The following is a 24,927-nucleotide window of genomic DNA, read 5'->3' as shown; positions in this document are numbered from 1 at the left end:
TTTGGGAGCTGGCACTCAAGTATGTTCAAACAAGTGCATTCACACTAGCATTTATTAGTATCACTGCGATCAATACTGAAAGATCTCAAACAGTATTTGGCTACAACTTTACAGTCTTCTGCACTTCTACAAATGTTTGTCGTACATGTGGGGAAATACTGCTGAAACACTGCTGATATAAAGATGTTGTGAAACTGAAACACCCACTTCCGGAAAAAAAGAATTACTGTAAAAGTGTTTCAATAGCAATCTAAAGTGACTCACGTTTTACACCACTCCTGAATGCATCACTTTCCCTTCAGCGCTCACTTCCTGTGTGGCAGGTGATACGGATTAGAATAATAAAGCCCACCTCCTTTACTCATTACTGAGTTTGCAGAGATTGTGGTACCACGGTGAAAGGCCGTTAATGTGCTTAGGTTTTTCTTTGCTTCCGGTCAAATCATGAAGCTTACAGACAGCAATGTCATTCGGTTCCACCTTCAAGTCCTTTATGGGATCTCTATCAAGAGTCTTGAGAAGAAAAGGGAGAGACTGATGATCAGCGGTTCAAAGATCTTTGGTGTTCCTCTGGAAAATTTGCCCAGGTGTTACATTCCTGAATTTGGGCTTGTACCTTGGTGAGTGGGAAAGGGAAATCATTAAATGTAACTTGGGAGGAACACTTCTAAAACTTTGCTTAATAATTTGTGTCCCAGCTTTTTGGTGGACGCTTGTTCTTTCCTTCTGGAGCGTGGTGGGACTGTGGGCCTTTTCAGAAAACCAGGCTGTCTTGCTCGTATTAAGACTCTCAGGGTAAGAGTCTCAATGTTTGTTTGTTTTAAGTCTTAGTTCCACAATATTTTCTGGAGCAATAGTGCCATCTAGTGGTTTAAGTCACTTTACTGACCTGTCACCTACACTTCTACATTTGCAGTAGTTGCCACATGTTTGTAGGGTACAAATGCAGGCAAATAAAATAGTTTTACGAATCCTTCAAAAAGGATGTTTGTTGAAACTGAATGGGTGTTTCTAATGTTAATTATATCTATTAAACAGTTTAATCTGGTTATAGCTAGACAAACTACTACAACAACACTACATGCAGATATGCTCTTTTTTTTTTTTTTGCTCTTGTTGTGTCTGGTTTAGGCCAAACTGAATCGAGGAGAGAGTTGTCTGTCCACTGCCCTCCCCTATGATGTGGCCACTCTGATCAAACAGTTTTGCAGGGAGCTGCCAGAGCCGCTGTTTCCCTCGGAGCTTCATGCAGCTATGCTCAAAGCTCAGTCTCTGCCCAACCTACAGGACAGGATGGCAGCCCTCCAGCTGCTGTCCTGTCTCCTTCCTGCAAGAAACGCCTCCTGTCTGCATTACATGTTCGACTACTTGGCAAAAGTTTCCCAGCGGTATGAAAGGATTTTTTTTTTTTTAATTAAACGTTAGCAGAAATTAGTCGCATACACAAAGTGCCGATTTAAAGTAATTTTTGTCTAGGAAACAAGTGTTTCTGTCAAAGCTGGTTCTGCCCCAGGTTGTGTGCTTCAGATGGAAACAACATGATAGTTCAGGAGACCTGATATTGTTTTTTTTCACTGTATGTACTGCTGTCAGATGCAGCGAGAACTTGATGACCAGCTCCAACCTGGCTATAGTCTTCGCTCCATGTCTATTACCCCCACCAAACACGACAGAGATGTCTGAAGGACGGCTTGAGCTCAGAGTTCTTGTTCTGCGCACCTTCATTGAAAATCCTCATTTATTTGGTAAAAGACCAGTTATTTGGTGTTGATAAAAAAAATTTCAAGTGGCTTTATATGCAATGCTTTATATGCAATGTTTTAATCTGTATGACAATAGGTGTGATTCCCAAAACTGTAATCGATAGTATGGAATATCTGATGAACTTCCATTTTGTGAAAGATGTTGGCTCCAAAAGTAGAAGTAAAAAGCGGCACAGTTTCAAAGGTAAAAAGACCACAGAAGTTACTGAGCAAATCACTCCGTTCAAATTATGTTTAACCAGTTTTTACTATTTGAATTCTCGAGCTTAAATTTCTCAAACACATGCAGGAATGCGCTCTGTAAAGACGGTGCCCTTGATTCAGGGAGGGTCGAAGCTCAGGCCACCAGAGCAGAGCCACGGGTCCACATCAGGAGACAGACCAACGCTGAGGAGAACCCTTGGCCTGGATTCTTTCCCCAACATCCTTTTGTTCAGGACCTACATGCCTTCAGCAGGTAATTATATGGCGAAAGAATCAGACTGGAATGTGTGAGAATATTTTATTTGTGCAGTCTAATCTAAAAACCGTTTCTAGATCAAAGCTTCAGGCCTGCAGCAGCTTTGTTGGATGATGTCATTGCAGCTGAAAAAAAGTTAAACAAGATGCCACAAGATGGTCTAAAAAGGTAAACGGTAAAGGTTTATAAATTTAACTTCAGTGTTCACTCTAACATCAGTGACAAATTAGAGAGCTAAGGCTTAGAGTTGATGCTACTTGGTTTCAGCATTTGGTTTCAAGGAGCCGCTTCAAGTAAAGCAAATGTTAACTGTAGAATAAACCATGGTGCTTATCAGCTTTGGCCAAATGCGCACTGTCTGCTGTGTATTTGTTCAATGTGCCTCTGTGCTTTACATATGGATCATCATCAGGTTCACCAGAGGTGTCGATGGCTCTCCTGCAGGAAAACTAAAGCTCATGCTTTGGAGAAGACGCTCGTCACTATAATTCATGCTTGTTTCCCTAAAGTCAAGACCTCTGATCAACCAGGAGGTTGACAAGAGTGGTTTGGGGGGGGGGGGGAGCTATGTTTTATGATTTGTTTTAGTTTTTTTTAACTGTATTTATGTAACAAGAGACTGAACAATGTATGTACGGCTTTCCCATACATTTTTCATTAAATAAAGATATATTTTTAGTCTCTCTCCTTTCCTAAAGTCAATTTTATTAAATTTTCTGTGTATTATAGCCAAACCCAGTTTTGAGGAGTCCCATTTCCTTTCTTTATTGTTAAAAAAGAAATTATTCTGAAATATAAGAACATGGAAAACGGAGTAGCCACTACTAAATGGGGAAAAATGCATTTGGGCTCGGATTTGTAGCGTCAGTGTAGCGCTCCCGAAGAGTAAATGGCACTTTGTCATAGCCAATGGGAAAAGTGGATTTGCTGTTTCCTGGCAACTGCATCTGAACCGTGAAACGAGACGGATGCAAGGTTGTAAAATGTACACGTATGAAGACATCAGAAATCAACTCTTCAAAACAAAACGAGACGGAAAATAAAAAATTTTCACCAAACGCGGCCCATAAACGAATAATGCGCAGAATGCTGGTGAATCAACTTGGGACAGAGTGAATTTAGACGAAAATCTGTGTTTGGCTTTTTGTTCCTCCGCGTTTGTAAAGCTTTATTTTGAAGATCCGGAAATGTGCGTTTTCTTTGTGGACGACTTGACGGAGGTCTCCCTCAGCAGGTCTCCCTCCTTAAACGCAAACAAGGTAAGGGGAAAATGCAGAAATCTGATTTTTGATCCTTCGCGATTCCTTTGTAACAACAATAAATAAAAATCTATGTAATTACATGTTTATATTGAGTTTCATTATAAGTGAAGCCGTTTTTGGTTGATGGGGAGCTATTTATAGGCTTTTCACAACGGCCTTAATGACTCTGTTTACAGAGTAAGTGGCGCATCAAAGATTTATTCATTTTACGGACCACATGATGCCTTGTTTTTGTTTGTTTTGCCCACAATGACATTCAATTCAGGCGATTTTGTCGTATTATGGATCTTTATCCACAAATAATTGCGTATATGTTTATAACAGGAAATTCATCCGTGTTTGCACACGAATAAACATCTGTGAGCTACTGTGTGTGTGTGTGTGTGTGTGTGTGTGTTTCTCCCTGTAGATAACGAAAATGGGCTCGGCGGTGCGGTTATCGTTACTCAGCCTCCTGCTGTGCCTACAGCTCGGCAGAGCTCCAGCCCGCAGTCCCCGTACGGCTGACCAGGTGTCTGAGGCCGACATCCAGCGCCTCCTGCACGGTGTCATGGAGCAGCTCGGAATTGCTCGGCCCAGGGTGGAGTATCCTGCACACCAGGCTACCAACATTGTTGGGCCTCAGAGCATACAGGGTATGTTATAGAGATTTATGAAGGATCTTCTAGTTTAAGAATATTGGAGGCAATATTCCCCACCACTTCATCTGTCTTAACTTTGTATTTTTTATTTTTTTCTTCAAATTTTCATCTTGTGGATAAAATCTAATAAAATCTAAACTTGAGGAAATCTTGAAATTTTCAGATAACCTGAAATATTGACTTATGGATGGGTAAAATGGGTAACAGATTTTCATATCCCCTTGAGACCAGAAAAATACTGAATGCTTAAACCCAACGGATATAAACATTAGGGCCATCATAGCTGGAAAAGTGGCAGGAGGGATCCTTGCAAAGCCTAAAATTAAAAGTTTGTTTTTATTTGCAGTTTTTCACCCTTTACAAATGAAGCCAAGTGGTTTAGTCCACACCATACTCTACAGCTAATTTATTCTATCAAAGTGGTAGCTAATGGACAAGAAGGAAGAAGTGGAGAGGGAGAGGACACGCACTCAGTGAGCTGTTAACAAAAAGAGAGACGAGTCTATGAATGGTTTAGCTATCAGTAGTTGTTTAAGGCAGTAAAGTGGTGTCAGATGTGACTCTGTGTCTATGAAATAACCCACCACAACTTAGCACAATTAAAAAAACAATCTGCAAAACCATCAGTCTTTTCTTTCTGATGACATTAAAAGAACACTAACAAAAAATGGCCATAATATCATATAAGGTTAATTGTAAACTTGCTTTATGTTTATAATTTCTCACAGTTATCAGTATAATCACATTTACAGTTATTATGGTTTGCCTTGACCTCTGACCTCTGATATAGTTGAGTACTAAAAAGACTAAGAACAGTATTAGGCTGCAAGCAAGTTAAGAGGCTAATCTTGATCCTGTATGCTTCATTCTGTGTAGCAGACACTGAGCAAGATGATGCGATAAAGACTACCGTATGTTGAGAAATAAATGTTTAAAATGTGTGGAGATTTCAAACTGTGCAGACTTACAGGCACATCATAGATTTTTATTAACAATCTTATTCAGTTCAATTCAATTTTATTTATATGGTGCCAAATCACAACAACTGTTCCCTCAAGGCACTTTATTGTGTAAGGTATAGACCCTAGAATAATACAAGAGTTGATAATACAACATTATATGAACAGTTCCTTGCCTGCTATCGTGATGACAGCTCAGTTATTCATTCAAAAGCAATCAAAAATGTACGAAAGATTTGGATCATGAAAGGAAGGGGGACCACAGTTCTGTGCTGCCCCCCTGGTAAACAAAGCTATTTGGACTTGGAAGACATGTAACGCTGCATTTATGATTTTGTGGAGACTGTAGTGTCTGATTTCCCCACCAGGTGGTGCCCATGAGGGACTGCAGCATCTAGGCCCCTATGGAAACATCCCCAACATTGTGGCAGAGCTCACAGGGGACAATGTTCCCAAAGATTTCAGTGATGACCACAGCTACCCAGACCCACCAAACCCCTGTCCCCTGGGAAAGACAGGTAGGAATTCTTCCCCTGTGCAGAGTATTTTTAAAAAAACACTCATTTCTGCAGAATCAACACAGGCCTTTTATGGGGCTAATGGAAAATGTTGCTATTAATGCTGTTTTTAAGAATATGCATAGTTTTTCCATCTTCTTTTTGGCCTTTAAGGAAGTAATGACATAAATAAGTGCATTAATCGCTTTCTGATTCACTGCTAGCCTTTTCCAGAACACACATGGCTTGCCTAATGAACAGAAAAAAGTGACTCCCTCTCTGCTACCTATTTATTGCATACACAGCAGCAGATGGATGTTTGGAAAATGCTCCTGACACAGCTGAGTTCAGCAGAGAGTTTCAAAAACACCAGCACCTGTTTGACCCAGAACATGATTACCCTGCCCTGGCAAAGTGGGTGAGTACAAAACAGGACCTCAGGAATCGATTAATTTAATTATGGACTAATTACTTGGTTTATTTTGATTTATTGATTTTAATTTATTCTACTGCCCAGAGTCTCAGATTATTTGATAGCCAGAAGAAGTCCAGAACACAGAAAGATTTACCTCATAATGAAATGAAAGAGAGTAAAGCAACAAAGTAGTAATACTGCATAAATATTTTTCAGCAGGAGATCAAATAAATGTGCATTTGGAACACCAGAGTCATCATGATCAGGAGCAAATCACAACAACAGTTGCCTCAAGGTGCTTTATATTGTAAGGTCAAGACGGTACAACAATACAGAGAAACCCCTCGAGGTTTTCAAGCAATCATTAATCGATCGCAATCCACATCTCCACGGGCCAGGTTGGATGCATTAAAATCAAACTACCATAAAAACGAGAAGCTATTCATTTCTTTGTAAGGTGCAAACTTGCAAAATCAAATATTTTCCCAGTTTTAGTTTTGGTAGATACTGCAGACAGTTACGTTAAAATAACAAAGATTGGAAATAATGGAAAGCCCTCTTGATTGAATCATCACTTGGCATTTCTTTGTGCGCAGCTGGAATTCTCAGTCAGCTTTTTCCATATTGCTTCACATATTTGGGTGTTATTCACTATTAACCACATGGGCCACTTTAAGGTAAAGTACAGACTACAGATTGCCAACTGCATCATCTTACCTGCCAAACATGGCTTCTAATTAATTTGAGGTATTTGGACCATATTTGCTTTTTTACCATTTGAGGTTCATGTCAATTTTCCAAGGTCAGAAAAAGGCCATCAGTGTCAGCTGTTTGCCAAAAGAGGCTTATATAAGCCATTTTTTGCCATCGGAGATGGCAACATTGCAACAGTACTCATACTTGTGGATTCTGGGGTTCTGCTGCATTTCTAACCGCAGAAACAAAAAGTCAAGACTTCTGTTATTTGAAAGATCAGATAAAAGTTTCTTGTAATTAGCATGGATCCATTTCCCAGTTTGTCCTCTGATATGTCTGGTCTGAGGAAGTTACCCACTAAGAACACTGTTTTTATTCCCTAAAAGGAGCATTCAAACAATTTGTTGAGCGTAACAAATGAATACATGATTTTAGATCTGAAATCTGCTTTTTTATTCTTTTGTTTTCAGAACAAGGAACTTTTGTACCAAAAACTGAAGGGTGGACCAAAGAGAAGAAAACGGGTATACTATTTCTTGGTTGTCTTTTTGCTTTTCCTGTGTGGGATTGTGTCTGAGAAATCACAAAACTGAGCACTCTGCACTGAGTTTAACCCCTGGTGGGAGTTAAGCCAAGAGTCACACTTTGAATTTCTGTTGAATTTAATCAGATGCATGCAACTTATAGACATGTTTATAAGTTTGTGTACAAACAGTTTTATGCTTGTGTCCACAGAGTGTCAACCCATATTTATTGGGCCAGAGGTTGGACAATGTCGTTGCCAAAAAATCAGTTCCTCACTTCTCAGAGGAAGAGGAGGAAGACGGACCTTCTGTCCCCGCTGCCAGCAAATCCACAACCTAAACTCCTGCAATACCCACTGCAATATTACAACATACTGTCAGATAAAAGGTTTTAATAATTTAAGCATTTTGGTTAACAGTCAGTGGGTCTTTGTGTGTGTTTTGTAAATGCTTTGTTTGATTGTATTGCAAAAACATGGGATCTGTCAAGTTGTCTTTTGGTTTTAAAAAAAATGTTTATTTCTTGATCTCAGAGCTTTGCAAACAGCAATTACAATGGACCTTGTTCTTTTCTTTTTTTAAAGATTGAAAAGCTATTTTTGGTTGGTAGTTTGAAATCTTGCCTTGGCAATAAAATAGGTTTTCCCTGAAACAACTCTGTCTCTTAGCAGAAATACTCACAAGTGAGATATAGGAATGAAAAAAGATCAGCCTGCCATGATATCTGTCATACTGTATTTATTAAAACACTGAAGATCTGGGCTCTTTATAGGGGGAAAAGGAGATCTCAGTTCATTTATACCAACTGTTTGCTTCTTTTCTTATTTTTAAGAGATGTAACACACTACCACATTGCCAGAGAATTAACCCTAAATCAACCCCAAAATAATAGAATATATGCTGGTAAATACTGATCTGACAGTGTACAGTATATCTATCCCTCTATCATAACAATACTTTGTATAAATATATATTGATCTGAACGAATGTTATATCAAAGTTTTTCTTGGATGTACAGAGATTGGTTTATTAATACAAATTCATTTTGTATGTGACGAATTACTTTGGTGTCTTGTGTAAGAAGTGTATTTCTATTTCCAATCAAATACTTGCCAGTAATTCTGGTAAAAGTCTTACTTTGCCATTCAAAGGATGATGGTGCAATACTTCACTATAGCATGTTCAGTATTTATTCACTGGGTTGCTTCATCTTGTCTAAATGGTTGTGTTCTGTTAAATCAAATAAACTGTTTATCTGCATCAACAAAGTTTGGAAGAGGATTTTGATTTGCATTCACAGACAGGCAGGATGGAGTGGATATGGGTTTGGGGGCGTGTTCTGGAGAAACTCAAAATTGGATATCTCCTCACTGTGTAATCCATAAAACCACAACTGAGGACGGCGGACCTCTAGAAGACACGCATGCTGACTGGATAATTGTTTTCACGCTAGGAGTTTAAAAAAAAAAACAAACCAAAAAAAACAGGTAACTCCACTTAACAGATATTGGTTCTGAAATGTGTATAATATATATATAACTTGTGTATAAAATTATCCACTGCTTGCTTCTATGGTGCTTTATGTGTGCGTAAAAGTTGTGCGTAAATTCCTTTCCATCGAGGACTTAACTTTTGTTCCGTTTTCCTTTCAGGTTCAACGATGCAGACACATTCAGTGCAGAGCTTTGCAGTCGTTTTGGCACTGCTACTCACCCCGCTGAATAATACGAAAGCTCAGAGCTTTCAAAGCGCGTTTCCACAGCCAAACAAACACAGCCCGAATGAATCGTCGACGTGTGTACAGCCCCCTCTTATTGGATTAATTTCTCGCGCAACGGGGCCAGTAACCTCAACATACGAAGTGCCGGAGTCCAGCCAGGAAGCGCTGCACGTCACTGAGCGTAGATACCTGCGGCTGGACTGGTGTAAGACACAGCCGCTCAAGCAGACCATAGAGGAGGAGGGCTGCCTTCGCCGCACCATCATTAACAGGTTTTGCTACGGACAGTGCAACTCCTTTTACATCCCGCGGAACAAGTACCAGGACGGAAACGCCTTTCGCTCCTGTTCGGCCTGCAAACCCAAAGCCTTCAGCACCGTCACATACACCCTCCTCTGTCCGGGACAGACGCCCAGCACTAAGAGGAAACGAGTCCAGCGCGTAAAGCTGTGCCGCTGCACTACTATCGATATGGATTAGCCACAAACTAAAACATGCTGGCCAGTAATATTGTCTTCTGTGAAAAATATAGAAGGGAGAGTCTATTTTGCTTAAAAGGCGCATAAGTTGGAATAGAAAAGTGAGGAACATGCTTGGGGGGGAGAGACAGTTGACCACTAAATCTGCTAAAAGACAGTACACACTGCTAAGTGGGAGATTCATGTGTCACGTTCTGTATAAGGTGATAATTTGACCTGCAAATACAACTTTACCACACAATGACCAAACATCTGCCAATTATCAGTCGCCGCTTGCAGTTTTGTGAGTGTAAACAGACTTGGATGTGTTGGCACATGCACTTGCAGACAGGAAGTTTTAGGCCAATGCGAACCGTTGAGGTGCAGGCTGGTTTGCGGCAGTCCAGTGACAAAATTTGTCCAAACAAACAAACAAACAAAAAAAACCCAACAAGTTAATGGATGTGCAAAAATATAAGATGACTTCAGAGGTTGCATTGTTTCCACTGTGTGGGACATGGAGCTGAAGGTTTTAGAGACATACACTTTTATACATGCACTGCTAAAAGCCACTTGATTTCATGGCTGTGCATAATTTGTGTATCATTCATTGTAATGGCACTTGTAAATAAAACTGCATTCAAGCTATTGCATCACAGTTTTCTATGAGCAATGATTTTATTTGTGGAAAAATATTGTAAAAGATTTGATTTTACAGTTTAGATTTGATGCAAAAATGTATCTGTCTATACACAGTTGAAGCTGTTACTTATGTCTAAATATTGCACAGAAGATTTTTTTTAATATTTAAAACTTAAATATATGTTAGATGACAAGTTATAATATGGTTATAATATAAATCTTCCACTTAACAAATACAAGTAAATACAAGTAAATAAATAAACTACATTTTTCAAGGACCATGCATGTTTGGTACCCTTGCTCACATCCTGTTGGATCCAGCTTTGTGAGGACATAATCCGGTGGTTAGAATGATTTGGATATAAACAATTTTTTTTGGTTTCTTTAAGTTGAAGATATGCTGGCTTCTTTCTGACGCAGTCGCTCTTTCTGTTGGGAGCAAATTTAGACTGGACTGAGAAAAGAAGAAATTTCCAAAAAGATTTTCTATTAAGTCGATAAAAGCAGCAATGCTAAAAAAGTAACTTTGCAAGAGAATTCCTGAGTTGGTATGAGTTGATCTGTTTTTCACATTTAAGGCCTAATTCCACAAATGTCATCTAAGGCAAATCTTTTTGCTTCCTCAGTAAATCAACTGATTCCAGTCTTACCAGGCTGCTGGGGTTGGTCTTTCTCGTCTCCACCTTCTTCTCTCCGGTAATCCTCTTCACTGACTGCTGAGCCTCTTTTAACCTGCAAAGTGAAGCATTTAGTAAATGAAAACACTCCAGAGAACCACAATGAGGCCAAGCTATTCTATAAATATGCAGCAAAACGTAAAGTAGAGAAATAGAAATGTGCAAAATACTCTTTAAGCCAGCAGTTACAGATGCACCTATACGTTGGATAAACACTGATGCCAGCTAATATATAAACAATATCACCTTTACTGATGTCACTGAGAGATATTTGCCTTTTGTGTCAGATTAATGTTGGATTGGTTAAATGTTAAAAAAGACTAATAAAGAGCTAAAAGGATTCATAACAGTTTTCTAATATTAGATATAATTGTTATGTTTCATTCTTATGTTGCAATAATTAAGTGAAGACAAACACATTGTTTTCCCACACAGGGTATCGGTAAGGTCTTTATTAGAGGATTATATTTCTTTAGTTTTTAATTTAGTGATTCCCCTTGAGGTGGTTTTTGTGAACCTGTTTACAAAGGGTGACACACACACATACACACACACAGCTATTACTTACCTCTCTTTAGAGATATTCTTGTTCTCCCTTTTCCACCTGGTCTTGAAGTCGGCAGAAAACTCAAACCAGAGCATGAAGAAATAGCCAGCTGTCACCTCCGTCTCCCCCGTCTTAGGCATTACCCCAAAGTACAGGATCAAGTCCTCGAAACTGAAAACAAGTATTTAAAAAAATCAAGATCAAAATTTTATTTTATCTTAGTGTTTGTGTCTCCTCTCATCTAAAAACATAACCCAGGTCCTCTGCTTTGTCCTCCTCAGCACTTTGTTTCAGTAATACCTGTTATTACACTTCTATAACTTTAACAGACTTTTACCATTTAGTTGGTATGATGTTTGGCCTGTTACTACGAAAATATTTATAGACATGAAAAAAAGACAAAAAGAGATATGATAACAAAGAGTCACAACGTAGCTAAAAGAAATGGAAAACAACGGGAATAACTAAAATGGCAAAAAAAAAAGAGTTGCAAGATAATAAAAAGAAAAAAAGGGAGGGAAAATGGGAAAGTGATAAAAATAGACACAATATTATGAATGGATGAACTGCAAATAGCTCTAGGAGCCAAATTCAGATAGAGACCTGCATGCTGCACATGAATGAACAACTTAATTTTCCTACCTTTTTCGTACAGTCATCATCTGATAAGAAGCTTCAGCGTGCTCTTTTCGTGCTGTTAAAAAAGTGTGCCGGTAAAAAGTTTAGTTTTTGCAAGACTTTCCAAAAAAAAAAAAAACCAGATTAATTTTAAACTTTATGGAAAGTCTGTGAATCTAATTATTCATAGTTACACAATAAGATCCTCTTGTATGATGATGACCTTGTCTAATGGAGCCAGACAACCATTTGGTCTTAAAACACCAATTATGCAGTCAATGGAGCCATTCTTGCTATTATGCCATTATGTCAAATAACAGGTAGGCTACTTGTTATCTGTGTCTGTCTCTCTGTAATGTTTTGGAAGTCTCCTTCAGACCCAGAACAATAAAAAAAAATCAATTTTAAAAAGCTACAGAAATTACCCACTAATGAAATTTGTAAATAAAGACACACCCTCTCATAAAACCCAAATTCCAGTTCTTGTTTGAAGACTTTTTTTAAACTCTTGTGGTTTAATTCACATCTATATTTATCTAAGAGGAAGAGAATGCAGGAGGATAAACTTCAAATCTTAGAACAAAAGATAAAGTCTTGGAAAAAGATCCTGCATGCAGTCCAATTGTCTGGTGTAGTTTTAGAACAAATAAAACAAATGGGAGACAATAGACAAAAGATGATGATCTGAATAGGCGGCTCTCTTAAAGACACTGATTTTGAAGCTTGATTGTGATACCTTTGTTACTGGGTGGAGAGGAAAAAAGATGACGCTCACAAGAAGAATTATTAAGTATTCACTGAATACTCAAATGTGAAATGGGTCACTATAAACATTTTACACAACATGGAATTCCTCAGCTCATAAGAGTTAACTTTTTTTGCAGTGAAAGAGCTCCATAGAAGGCCCAGTGCCTGTGTGTCTCAGCCATTGCCAAATCTGTCTGATCCCTATCTGAGTGTCTAGGCTGTACTCTGAATTCATTCTGTCTCCCTCACATACAAATACCAAAGACACTCCATTGGTAATTTTCAGGCTACTAAAGACACAAAGACTACATTTATAAGAGGCAAGGAAAGACATGTCTTGATTGAATGACAAATTACTTTAAAAAAAAGAAAAGAATCAACAGCAAACAGAAAACAGGTACAAAGATATCTCTTTGAAGCAATGACTCTTGCTTTTCTATGAGGGCTGGGGGGACTTTTACATGTCTGTCGACAGTATGGCTATCTAATAATCTGCTCATGAGTAGGGGTTATGGGGAAATAATTGAGGATAATTAAGAATGTGAAGAAGAGCAGTCAGTTTTTTAAGTGCAAGCAGGCAATTACATGTTAATTGCAGTAGAAGCTGCACGGAGCTTGGAGGATATTCAAAACAACAAAAATCTGTCTTTCAAAAGATTTTAACGCTTTTAAAACTGAGCTCATAATGTCAAATATTCAGCGTGTATGTGACCGTACTTCTCAATCATATTTCAAAAGATGTGCGCAACATTTAATTTCCTTGCTGGAATAATCATTACAAAAAATGTCATGGGAAACAAAAACTAAGTAGACTCCATAATTCAATAGCTTGTAGCACCACCTTTAGCAACAGTAACTACAGGTCTCATTCTCTTAATGATAAAGTCATATAGAGGAATTCTGGCCCACACTTCTTTACAACACTGTTTCTGTTGATTGAGCCTTGTGGGCATTTGTTTATATGAATGTGTCTCGTTTTCTCTTGCAGCTGATGTGACTGCTGTTTGTGCTGTCTTTGCTTTCTGCCACATGCTGCACTGTGCATTGTGACCAAACATCTCCACTTTGGTCTCATCTGTCTAAAGGACATTGTTCCAGAGGTCTTGGGTTTTGCCCAAACCTGGGAAGATTATAGCATTGTGTCAACACGCCTGAATGACCCAGTCGAGGAAACTACCAGAACCTCGACTTTTATAGGGATCAATTAATCAACCATATTTTATTCGCTGTATCTGGCTGCTAAATACCCTCTTAGTTCCTGTGGAAGCACTGTGGGCGCACTCTTTTTTTAATATGACTGTATCTCATTGATGTTTTTACATAACACATTAAATGAATGGTAACTCCTCACCACTGAGCACAAAAGCCTCCATCTTGTCTTTAAATGGCTGCAGGTATTCTTCAGGAGAGTCAGAGCAAACCTTCTGTACGTCTTTCTCGCACCCTGAAAAGAACACAATGATGACAAAATTCAGGAAGCATTACACTTTCAATATTTAGACAAAATTTCAGATAAGAGCCTGGAGAAGATTGAAGCTATGAAGAACATTTCTTTCTTCTTCTCTTTGTAACAATTTACGGCTTGTTTAAAATAACCATAAGAAGAGAATAAGACAACAAACACGTTTAAAGGTGACCTTTATGCCACCATCTTTTGTCTGAAACCAGAAGATGCTCAGATGCATTCCAGATTTGTAATTTCTGCCTTAAAAAACTATCCTATATTTGTTTATTTGTTTCCAAGTTTAAATATTGGACACACTCGTCTGAATTGGCAGTATTGTAAAGCTAGTATTGGGTTTTGTCAGTTTTAATGATGTTTTTAATACTACAAAATAAGTAATTAAGACCTTTCAATAGGGTTCTCCGGGGTTCTTCATTTATGTATAATTATATGACTTCATTGACTTTTCCACCTCATTTTGTGTCATTACTGTTTTAGCTGTATGTAAGAAAATTCTCAGTGCTACAATTATTTGACATGGTCAATAATCAATAACAGAATACTTTACAAAGACATAAAATGGATTTATAGAACCAGCAGTTAAATCTGATAAAATGCCTTTTTTACCCCAACATCTACAACAACCTCGGCTATTGCTCAATTCTCCCACAGATTTAAATGAAGGATTCTTCAAGTGTCATGTCTTTTCTTTATAAGGTCTCTGTCAGACGTGCAGATTCACATAGAGAAGGACGAGCTCTGGGTTGAACTAGGTCCACCTGTACCCCAGCGTGAGGTTATCTACGCCGCTTCCTCTTCAGATATCACTAGTTGAGATTCGTCCAGAGATGGCGACTGCTCCTCTCTCTCTCCCTTTTCCCCTTCCAGTCTGCGGCTCCACGTTGCTGTGTCCAATCAGTGGATCACAGGAGCCAGTCTGTGGAGCCAGTCATAATATAGGCTGAACCAACCCCACCCCCACCCCGATGCTCGATCAACATCTTTCAGATAAGATTACAAAAGAATACTGTTTTCATTCGGGTTTGTGTAAACTGTAGAGGCACGTATCTCCCTCTCTTTGCATTGTGTGGGGAGCCTTTCTTTCTTCTGTCTGCCTTTTGGGCCTGACAGACGTTTGCTTATTTCAGACTGAAGAGAGTTATGGACCTTCATGTAAATATAGCTGACTTCAAATGTGAGACTGCAATTACACAAACTGCACTGAAACAATGATTTTGATTCATAGTGAGGGATAAATGCTTTCTTAAGGAGGTTGACAGTATTTTGTGATGATATGCTAGAATTATTCATCTCTCAAATTACACCATTACTTCTGTAGGGGGGTAGTTTATATAGGACTGGTTCAAGTGACATTTTTAACAGTGTTCTTTACTTTGGAACAAGACAAGCAAATATGAAATTTGAACATTGTCCTTGTTTTATCCTTCCTTTTTTCTTATTTATTTGAGCTAAGGTCTTAAAGTGATGGCTCCACTGCCATTGCTCACAAAACAAGACAACACTAGTAGCTACACCTACAGCTTTGTGAATACTTAGTGCTAGATGTATTGAAGTTTTGCAAACACATGACTACTAACCACATGATTTTATCTTTTCTCCACAATTCTGGACAAGTCACTGGTGAATATAGCCACAGTCACACAGGCTACTGGTAATGAGCGGAAAATCCTTGACCGGTTGGCAAGTGGTTGCTGGAGGCTGATGGCACTAGCCTGGAAATTGTTTGCTAAAGACCCAGTAAAAAAGACCCACAGACCAGTCAGTGACCTTCTGGCAACACGTTTCACTGAGTGTGTATTTCCTGTCCGAGGCAAAAACCTTCTTTAGATAGTTTTGGTTGCTAGCAGTGTTGGGTGTAATGCGTTACTAAGTAACACGTTACTGTAATTAAATTACTTTTCCACTGAAAAAGTAGAGTAACTAAATACTGTTCATTTTTAGGTATTTTAATTACAGTTACTTACAATGTACTTGCATTACATTGTAAAATAATTAAACTCGCTGAATATCATTATTTAATTTCAATAATTTATCTTCTAAACGTAAAAGTAAATTCTGCCGCTTTAACATCGCTGTAGTGCAGCTGTACGTCATTTCCCACCAGTTTGCTGCATAGTTGTATTCTAAAGCGGAAGATGTCGGACTCGGCTGAAGCGAGTGGCTGCTTTATGAAATGGAAATATTCCCATCTCTTCACTTTTCTGAAACAAGCAGACAAGAATATTACAGTAATATGTAAGCTGGGGAGAAAAAACTATCGGCCGCTGTTAATAGCAGGAGTAATCTACTGAAGCGCCTGACACGAGAGCATAGACGAACACTTCTGAGTGATTCTTGTTCATCATCCATGGATAACACCGCGGCAACTCCTGCTAAGCAGGCAAAAGGTGATTTTACTTCAGCAGCACAGAAAGCGTCTGAAGGTGAGCTTAAAAACATTATTGCAGGCTACATTGTGGAAGAGATGCTACCGCTGCGTACTGTAGAGTCTCCGTCTTTTTAAAAAAAAATGTATTTATTATTTAAAGAGTTTAATTTCTATTGTTTGTCCGCTCAAGGTTTATAGGGATTTTAAAAAGTATCACACCACATTAGAACATCAGCTTTTATATTGTAAAGTAAAGACCCTACAGTAATATAGAAAAAAATGCCTACAATCAAATGACCCTCTAGGAGCAGGCAATTGGCAACAGTGGGAAGGAAAAACTCCTATTTCACAGGAAGAAAACCCGAGCAGACATCTGCCGTGATTGGTTGCCCAGAGTTTGCAATTTACCTTCAAACACTCACCAGCTCTCCAAGCAGCAGTGAAACTGTGAAAAGTGGAAACCGAGAACATTTACTTTCAAAATAAAAGTGGCACATGCATTTGTTGGTGCAGCAGCCTCTTTATGACAGATTTCACAAAACAACTGCCAGCAACCTACAGCAACCAGTCCGGGAATATTCTTTTCCCCCTCGCAGGCAGTGGTTGTATCATGTGAAACATCATGGATAGCTCTTGATCACTGTGTGCATGGCATATACAAGTATATAAGCACTAAGCCAAAAATAAAAAAATAAAAAAATTGTAATTTGATATAATAAACTGTGTGGAGAATATAAAAAGGTGTACCAAATACAGCAATAACCAATCGGACAGTTGTTGAGTTGTTATTAAGGAAAACCAAGAAATCACCAGAGTCGAGAAATCACTTAGGACCATGAATGCTTGTGCAAAAATATATGCATCTACCTGTAGGTGAAATAGCATGGACCAGCACAGACACAGACTGCTAGCATGGCTGAAACCATGACTGATATACAATAAAAAACAACTAAACAAAAAAAAAAACCCTTTTGCAACTCTGTGGCTCAATAAACTACTTTTATTGCCACTGTAACAGACACAAGAAAATTTAAGGCCCAAGAAGGGTACACAATGTGTAGTTTTAAAAACCCAACTACAGATATAAATCCAAATCTGCATAGCTAGTTAGCTTTATTAATAATTTGAATGAACTTCCCAATGAATAACCCATGTAAATGCAATATAGTCTCAACATGGATGACTTAAGAGAAGTTTAACCACAACAAACAGAAAGATTTCATACCAGCCAAACAGAAAACAGAGGGAGAGTGACGAATGACAAAAGCAAAGCCTCAAACCAGGCATGAGGGCAGTTCAAACAGGCAGAACAAAAGGAACCTGCGACAGGCAAACCAGATTGCACGGTGGTTTGGGTAGACAGTGCGATAAGACAAAGCTGTGTTGAGAGGTAAAGAAAGCTATCTGTGGCACACATCTGGGGGCCACACTGGAGCCCAGGTGATACAGGTTAAGGATCCGTGCATTTCTGCAAAGATACCAGAGATACTAGGGGTCTGGAGATTACATAAGTGGGAAGCTACGGTCTCCCTGCACTGGCGACAGGGGCACAAAGCAACAACGATGGGAGATCTGATGGGCTAAGGATTAGAAGCTGGATCTGAAAGGCGCCAGGCCAGTATCAGCAGCAAGACTCCTGCTAGTCTCAGAATACATGCACATAAACACGCATTCAACAAAATGCATGCAAAATCACATGCATACGTAGGGACACAACAATGAACTCACTCATAATCATACTCATGCACAGTAAGCATTGTCCTCAGAATGACTTTTAACTGAGCGGCAGGCTGAATGGCGTCATATGCGCACACTTAGGCAGTGAAAAGAACACGCAAAAAAGGATTAGAAAGACAAGAGGAAGTCTTTTGTTCTTGAGCTTTCACTAACATGAGTTTGCTCACAGAGGAAAGCCGTTGGCCTTAAGTATAAACAGCTACTCAATGGCTGGGGCCAGTGATGGGAAACCAGGGTAGTGAAGGTGGGAGGGGGATGTCTGTGGAAAAACGATGCCAGACTGAGCCAAAGTTTGGTCTGTGGGAACCTCTGGAAAGTATCAGAAAATCACACTGACAGAGTTACACTGGCTGATTTTTTCAAACAAAAGCACACAACAAAATGACCACAAGTTGAGAATACTCCTGGTCACCCCAGTCACATGGAAGCTTGCCATCTGTCTGGAATGTGTGCAACCATCTAATAATATTAACCGAGAAAAGGGGACTGAGTCTGTTTGTTATTCTTCTTTTCAAAAACTCAGAGAACAGGAGATGGTATGGTAACGTCACGTACTTGTCAGATCTCGTCCAAGATGTCTCAGATCTCTGTCGAGGTCAACAAACTTGACCTGCGCTGCCAGGAAGATGTCCTGCGGTTCAGGAAGAGGGAACATACTCTTCTCTGTGCCTGCATTCTGGAAGGTGAAAACATTTTAGAAATGCATTACATCTGTGGATGCAGTGTGTGTGATGCTGAGTTAGGTGATTCCCAGCTGAAGGACGAGTCCAAACCTGTGTTTTATTGTCTAATATAGCCAATTTTCATAAGAATACAACACAAACACATCAATTTCTATGAAGGTAGTTCCATTTTAAGCATGCTAATCTACAATAAGGGCAGCTGTGGCTCAGGAGATAGAGGAGGTCATCCACCAGCTGGAAGGTCATGCATGCTGAAGCACCCATGGGCAAGATACTGAACCCTTAGCACTGTATGAATGTGTGTGTGGTGTGCTTTGAGTGCTCATTTAGGCTACTACATTTATTTTTTCAATTGCATATTTTTTTTAAAGTACCTTGTCCACATTGTGCAAGTAATATGACACCACGTAATCCACCAGGCTGATGCGATTGTCCTGAGAAGAAATGGAAGGACAACATGAAAGCTGGATGAACGATGAATGTAATGGACTCTTTTACCTAGAGTTTGGTCTCAAGCTACACATTCTAGTTTTGTCATTGGCAGATGCTGCTGAGGTTAAGCTTATGAGTTCAAATCTTCTTCTTTGTTCTGTTCTTTTAAGTACAATACCAAATATTCTCCCAGGAACAGATGCTTTATCTGAACACATACACAAATATGGCAACAGAGCACACCTTTTTAAAAGGTATCAGGAGTTGGGGTTTCAGTAAATGCAACAAACAAATTTCTATTACTCTTAATTTAAATTTCTTTCAGTAATAAGTATTGTTTTTCACACACCCTGATTTCACTGGCTTTTGAAGCCAAATCCTTATCACACTTATCACTGTGATAGACGATAATAACGGCACTTTATCGAATCAAGTCTGACTATTCTACTTTCCCCTCCACCTATACCACTGCAGGTTCTTTATTATGATGTATTTCACACCTACTTTCCCTCATCCTCGTGTTAGATTACAATCTCAGGCCAAACACTTGGCACACTTCCTGTGCTCTGTTCTGAAAGGCAGGCAAAAGAGCCACAGTGACTCCGTAGGTATCAAGGCCTTACCCTGCTCTTTACATCTTTGAGTTTTGGAAGGATTTCCAGGCCAAAGCCGTCAGCCTGACCTCTAATCCTGCTTCCTCCATTCATGTGGTTCCCAAGAGCCAACACCAGTCCCATCACCTTGCTGACACTGTCGCTCTCCAGCAGAGCCTAGATAATCAACAGTTTTTTTCAAGACTGGGGTTCACGCCACTCCATGTCACATTATTTACTGGCCACCTTCAATGAACGTCACGTGCTTAGCTCACCTTACAGACATGGAAGACAGTGTTGAGCTTGCGTTGAATTGAGGTGATCCCATCGATGAAGGCTGACTGGAAGATGACACAGCGAGCTCTGCCTGCGAAGTCTGGAATCTGAGATAGTTCATACAGGAACCTGGAGCACAATCACATAAACACTGAGAGTCCACAATGCAATGACATTACCCATCCCTGTTAGAACTGTCAAATCAGAAGGTCTGGTATTTGTCTATTTAGTCCACAAATACAATCAATTACTGCTGTGCTCTCTAAACATCTGCTGAGGCACTCACTGCTCAGGTTTGTCCAGCAGCTTAACATCCTCTTCTTCTGACGTCTCGTAGTGTTTCCTGATCCTCTCCAGCTCCTCCGGCAGTGCTCTCTGCCAAATTGATAGCAACTTCTAAATTAAAGGTTCATCGTTGTACACAATTGTCTCACACAATTACGTGCCTAAATGCGTACATTTTCATACAGCGCTTCAATGGTCTCCAGGTCCACCACAGAGTGATCCACTGTCAGTACAGCTAGAAGTAAAAATACACAGAGAAGGGAGAGAGATTTAAAAAAAGCTGTGATTCATATATTGTCAGATCCAACTCAGAACATATATATATATATATATATATATATATATATATATATATATATATATATATATATATATATATATATATATATATATATATATATATATATATATATACACACACCTTCCACTAGCAGTAAAATAGAAATAACATGTCTATATGGTTAGAAACTGATCAGAAGACAGTATACTGCAAAGGAAGAAATGCTTACTAGGCTTCATTCACAATATTCCTCCTAGTATTGATCATTTATTGCTGAAACAATAGTGATCGCGCATTTTGACTTATGTCAAAGTTCAGCGGGCAAGAGTAGAGAAATTTATCATAGTACTCACATTTTAACACACTCAACCAGACAAATTCTAAAGATTGCGAAGGGAAGTGACAATGCTTTTCTAAAGTTGCTCTTCTGTATCAATGATGGATAATCAATACATATGATATCATAAACGTATCCATGGAAATACAAAAAAATAAATAAATAAAATGCATTGACAAAAATTGGCTTTCATGCTCCTCTTCCTGAAAGACAGTCTACTGTTTGCTCCAAAGATTTTTCAGTTTTGGATTAGAAATGCATATTGCCCGTCTTGCTGACATTGTGGTGAGCGTTTGGGCCACTAATCCTGCTTCAAATTCACCCCCAGCTCATATTCAGAGTGAAATACAGGGTACATTCTCTGTGACGCCGCGATTAAAGTCCAACCAAGGTTTATGTTCAGGGAGCTGTGGTTACCTGAATGTTTACTGCAGGTTCAAATTCTCAGACTGGCTGGGAAACCCAGCTAGTTTAGTGACCTACTGTAATCTATCTCTCATGTGATGGAAAAGATGATTACATGCACTTTGAGGATTTAACAGAGATGAGAATCTAAACGCTGTTCCAGAGGGTTTCCACCACAAGACGGTAAAAATTTGAAGATATATTTATTTATTTTGTTAACCTTTATTTATCTCAGAGAAAGGACTTGTGAAATTTAAAATCCCTTATGCAAGATTGTTCAAGACAGGCAGCAGCACCAATGTGTGTAAGCACCTATCCTTTATAAGCAAAATATACTTTAAATAATATGCCTGTTACATGTTTTACATTTTGACTGGTTATTGCATTTTGCCATCTTTTATATTTTACTAGAAAACTGTTTTGATTTTATTGTTATTTTACAGTTCTGCGTAAAAGTCTTGAGTCACCCTTCATTTCTTTATATTTGGCTCAGAAAATGTGAAAAATAGGTGCAGCGATTCTCTGACAAGAATTCCCATTGATAGCTGGCAGGCAATGTCACTGGTGGGACAATGCGTGGATGGCCAGTCCGGGCTCTGAGGAGGCCAATCCATGACTGATAGTGCTGTATTGTGTGCTTCTATTCAGTTATACTTTTACTGCACTGGCAGTTTGCTTGGGATCATTGTCATGCTGAACATGAAACCATTACCAATCAGATGCTTTGCAGTTGGCATTGCAAGTTCATGAGCATGACGATTCTGTTAAAAACAATGAAATTCAATTCACCTTTTTTTTTTTAATTGGATCATGATAGAGTCCAGTTTTGCCTGTTATCAGTGTAGAAACAAAACGTTGTTTCCTTGCAGTACAATGAAGGAGTGAAATGACCTCACCTTGCTGAATATCTTTCATCTCAAGGTGGAGGCTTGATATGAGGATGCCCACAGCCTGAGAGCGTTTACCATCCAACAGTTTAATGATCTAAAACACACACAAACATGGTTACCATGACCACCTTACCAGTAGAAACCATTAGTGAGTCCTGAATAGAGAGCCTAGCATTTCATACCAGCGTTTCCATTTTCTCTTGTTTAAATGCTTCACTTCCTTCTTATATTTTACTAATGTCACTTGGTTTGTACTTTCCTCTTGCTTTAAAATCATAGTATTAAGAGCCATGATGTGGAGGAGTCTGTAAACCATGATGCATTACCCCCCTCTAGTGGACACATGCCATTAAGTATTGCAGCCTACATTTTCTTTAGCAATAGCTAAGGGATTCACAAGATGAATAAATGATAACATGATGACAGACGTTAATTTCTTACCTTCTTAGGCTTTGCTTTTTTCTCATAAGTCTCTGACAGCGGTTTCCTCTTTGTCTGTGTGGTGGTTTTAGCAAAGAGATCTTCAAACTCACTGGCATCAATTAAGTTTGGCTCTTCCAGAATATTCCATAATGTGTTGTTACTGCGGGAGAGAGCAAAACAGTCTGTTTAAAAAACGAAGAAAAAAACAACAAAAACATCAAGTTGCTGATATGAGGCCATCTAAGCAATAAAGCAGGATTCATTAATTTATTATGATTCAATATAAAAATCCAGTCAGTATTTATGAGGTCCTATTAAGAGGTGTAGTGGAATAGCTGTTTGCGCACGAGCGCGCTTCCTTTTATTTGGTGAAAACACAACACTCCTTCGAGCCGGATTCGAACCAGCGACCTAAGGATCTCCACTAGATACACCTACAGTCCTCCGCTCTACCAACTGAGCTATCGAAGGGTGATGAGTTTCAGGACGGCTCTTTCTCTCGACAACTGCAGTTAGACAATAAAATGATGTAATCTCCAGAACATAATGATTCTGGCTGTTTGCAACTTGTGGAGTCAACCCAGGTAATTTGATCGTGTTTTACAGCAGCTACAGACAGGCTGGATGTCCCCTTGATCGTACCTCACCCACAATTCCGTTTATAACGTGGCCGGCCAATAATTTCCAGCCGTGAGGAGGAAACGGCAGTAAAACGTATCAGTTTCAGACTGCTCAGGGACTGTGCAGATCAGCTCTGTGGGCTGATTATGACATAAAACTCATGGCCTGTTCTCAGAACTGCTGTTTTGCCTGGATGGTCTTGTCTATAAAAGTTGGCCACGGAGTTTTGTGTATGGGGGTTTCTCCTGAATAGTCTTCCTACAGTGTTTTGCTTACTGCGTAAGCTCACTGAGCTACCTGCTTGTAAAGTTGCCGGGGTGGACCAGTTAGATGTGGGGCGAGTTGTCCTGGGAACTTGGGCTGCCATAAGATTTGCAGTTCTGCCATATTCTGTATATAGAGGGATTTTTGTGCCAGAACTATTGTGGGTGAAATTGGTGCCACACATTTCAGGTGGCAGGCAGCCTGTCGTAAATGTTTAAGGAGTACAGACTTTCAATATGCTCTTACACACTTCTTGAGTGGACCTACTCGTTGTCCTGGATCTGGATTCTGTTCCAGTAAAGAGGCTTCATGGGTCGGGAAGGCTCCACTGCCGGTTTCCTGGGAGGTTTATCAACTCCAAGACCCAATGCTGGAGGAGGTGGAGGGAGCGATAACCCTGGCGTGGGTGGAGGAGGTGGAGGTGGGGGTAGTGGCAGGTCATTTGATGGCTGCATGTAGTTAATAGGTGGAGACGAACATGGTGGAGGTAGTGGAGGTGGAGGAGGAGGAGGAGGAGAAGGAAAAACATCTGATTTAGCTGGTGATGCTGTCTGAGAAGGAGCTGGTGGTTGTTTTGAGCTACAAGGAGTTACAAGTGAAGAGGAGGAGGACAGTGTGCCTTCGATCTTGCCGGCGAAGCTGATGGAAGCAAGGTCCAACTTTTTGGGGGCCACCTTCTGCTGCTGAGAGCATGTACAGGTTCTCCCGGAACCTTCTTCATCCTGAGCAGTTTTGACAAATGTCTCCCGGTCGGTTTGAATGCAGACGGTGCGAAATGATTTGTGCAAAAAGTCATCTGCTGTAGACACAGCCATATCTTTAAGTTCCCCTTTACAGTGGGTCCCAACCTGGGAGAGTTTGTTCTGCAGCTCAGCAAGACTGAACTCCAGACGTGCAACATTTTCATCCTTGTCCAACCTCAGTCTGAAGAGTTCCTGATCATAGTCCTCCTGAAATAAATAATGTTGTCCAATTATTAATTAATAAATCTTAGTGATGATCATAATGATATCATTCACATTGCTAAATCTAAAGCCAGCTCTGCAAGGCTGAACTTCAGCATACATTGTTAGGGTCCTTGGGTCGTCGACCCAGTGTTTTGTGTTTTTGGTTCTTTGATTTTGTTATTTCATTATATTCTAGCTTTGCTTTATGGGTTTTAGGATTATTCTTAGTTTAGGTTCTCTGGGGTTTGGTTAGAGTTTTAGTGTTCTGGTTTTCTGTCTGTGTTCCATAGTTGCT

General features: G+C 39.5%; 3 protein-coding genes and 1 non-coding gene across 10 annotated transcripts in view; 2 read left to right on the top strand and 2 right to left on the bottom strand.

Annotated features, from left to right (window-relative positions):
- Positions 1–369: 369 nt before the first annotated feature.
- Positions 370–8,477, top strand: scg5 (secretogranin V). The gene is made up of 14 exons (XM_080290045.1): positions 370–620; positions 699–795; positions 1,132–1,388; positions 1,594–1,745; positions 1,840–1,947; positions 2,053–2,220; positions 2,301–2,391; positions 2,636–2,701; positions 3,293–3,482; positions 3,895–4,120; positions 5,454–5,603; positions 5,891–6,000; positions 7,164–7,217; positions 7,429–8,477. The coding sequence occupies exons 1-14, from the start codon at positions 445–447 to the stop codon at positions 7,555–7,557; spliced, it is 1,974 nt and encodes a 657-aa protein (XP_080146171.1). The 5' UTR covers positions 370–444; the 3' UTR covers positions 7,558–8,477.
- Positions 8,478–8,600: 123 nt separating this feature from the next.
- On the top strand, positions 8,601–10,053 carry grem1a (gremlin 1a, DAN family BMP antagonist). Its single transcript, XM_080289365.1, has 2 exons — positions 8,601–8,704; positions 8,870–10,053. The coding sequence occupies exon 2, from the start codon at positions 8,878–8,880 to the stop codon at positions 9,415–9,417; it is 540 nt and encodes a 179-aa protein (XP_080145491.1). The 5' UTR covers positions 8,601–8,704; positions 8,870–8,877; the 3' UTR covers positions 9,418–10,053.
- fmn1 (formin 1) overlaps positions 10,049–24,927 on the bottom strand; it is a 28,872-nt gene continuing 13,993 nt past the window's right edge. For 4 of the 7 annotated variants that reach the window (XM_080289361.1, XM_080289362.1, XM_080289363.1 and 1 more), the window contains 13 exons: positions 23,953–24,635; positions 22,819–22,960; positions 22,384–22,471; positions 20,639–20,700; positions 20,467–20,555; positions 20,180–20,309; positions 19,935–20,081; positions 19,254–19,313; positions 18,752–18,872; positions 13,978–14,070; positions 11,904–11,955; positions 11,283–11,432; positions 10,507–10,769 (listed from right to left, as the gene is read on the bottom strand). In XM_080289361.1, coding sequence (XP_080145487.1) covers positions 10,637–10,769; positions 11,283–11,432; positions 11,904–11,955; positions 13,978–14,070; positions 18,752–18,872; positions 19,254–19,313; positions 19,935–20,081; positions 20,180–20,309; positions 20,467–20,555; positions 20,639–20,700; positions 22,384–22,471; positions 22,819–22,960; positions 23,953–24,635 — 1,950 coding nt within the window. In that variant the 3' untranslated portion in view covers positions 10,507–10,636. Of the gene's footprint in view, positions 10,467–10,506; positions 10,770–11,282; positions 11,433–11,903; positions 11,956–13,977; positions 14,071–18,751; positions 18,873–19,253; positions 19,314–19,934; positions 20,082–20,179; positions 20,310–20,466; positions 20,556–20,638; positions 20,701–22,383; positions 22,472–22,818; positions 22,961–23,952; positions 24,636–24,927 lie in introns of those variants that run through there. The other 3 variants (XM_026142995.2, XM_026142997.2, XM_026142994.2) reach the window with 2 other exon arrangements.
- On the bottom strand, positions 23,184–23,271 carry trnay-gua (transfer RNA tyrosine (anticodon GUA)). Its single transcript is given in 2 exon segments — positions 23,184–23,219; positions 23,235–23,271. It is a non-coding gene; the product is annotated as a tRNA-Tyr (tRNA).

This window comes from Astatotilapia calliptera, chromosome 15, assembly GCF_964374335.1.
Source record: "Astatotilapia calliptera chromosome 15, fAstCal68.1, whole genome shotgun sequence".
Classification (NCBI taxonomy): domain Eukaryota; kingdom Metazoa; phylum Chordata; class Actinopteri; order Cichliformes; family Cichlidae; genus Astatotilapia; species Astatotilapia calliptera.
Note: the sequence above shows the minus strand (reverse complement) of the source record. Positions and strands in the feature narration are given on the sequence as shown.

What these genes read in the sequence shown, in the direction of transcription:
- scg5 (XM_080290045.1), top strand. Translation starts at nt 445, where the DNA reads ATGAAGCTTACAGACAGCAATGTCATTCGGTTCCACCTTCAAGTCCTT. An exon ending in TGGGCCTCAGAGCATACAGG is followed by an intron (nt 4,121 to 5,453) that starts GTATGTTATAGA and finishes TTTCCCCACCAG; the next exon opens with GTGGTGCCCATGAGGGACTG. An exon ending in ACCCTGCCCTGGCAAAGTGG is followed by an intron (nt 6,001 to 7,163) that starts GTGAGTACAAAA and finishes TTTTGTTTTCAG; the next exon opens with AACAAGGAACTTTTGTACCA.
- grem1a (XM_080289365.1), top strand. Translation starts at nt 8,878, where the DNA reads ATGCAGACACATTCAGTGCAGAGCTTTGCAGTCGTTTTGGCACTGCTA.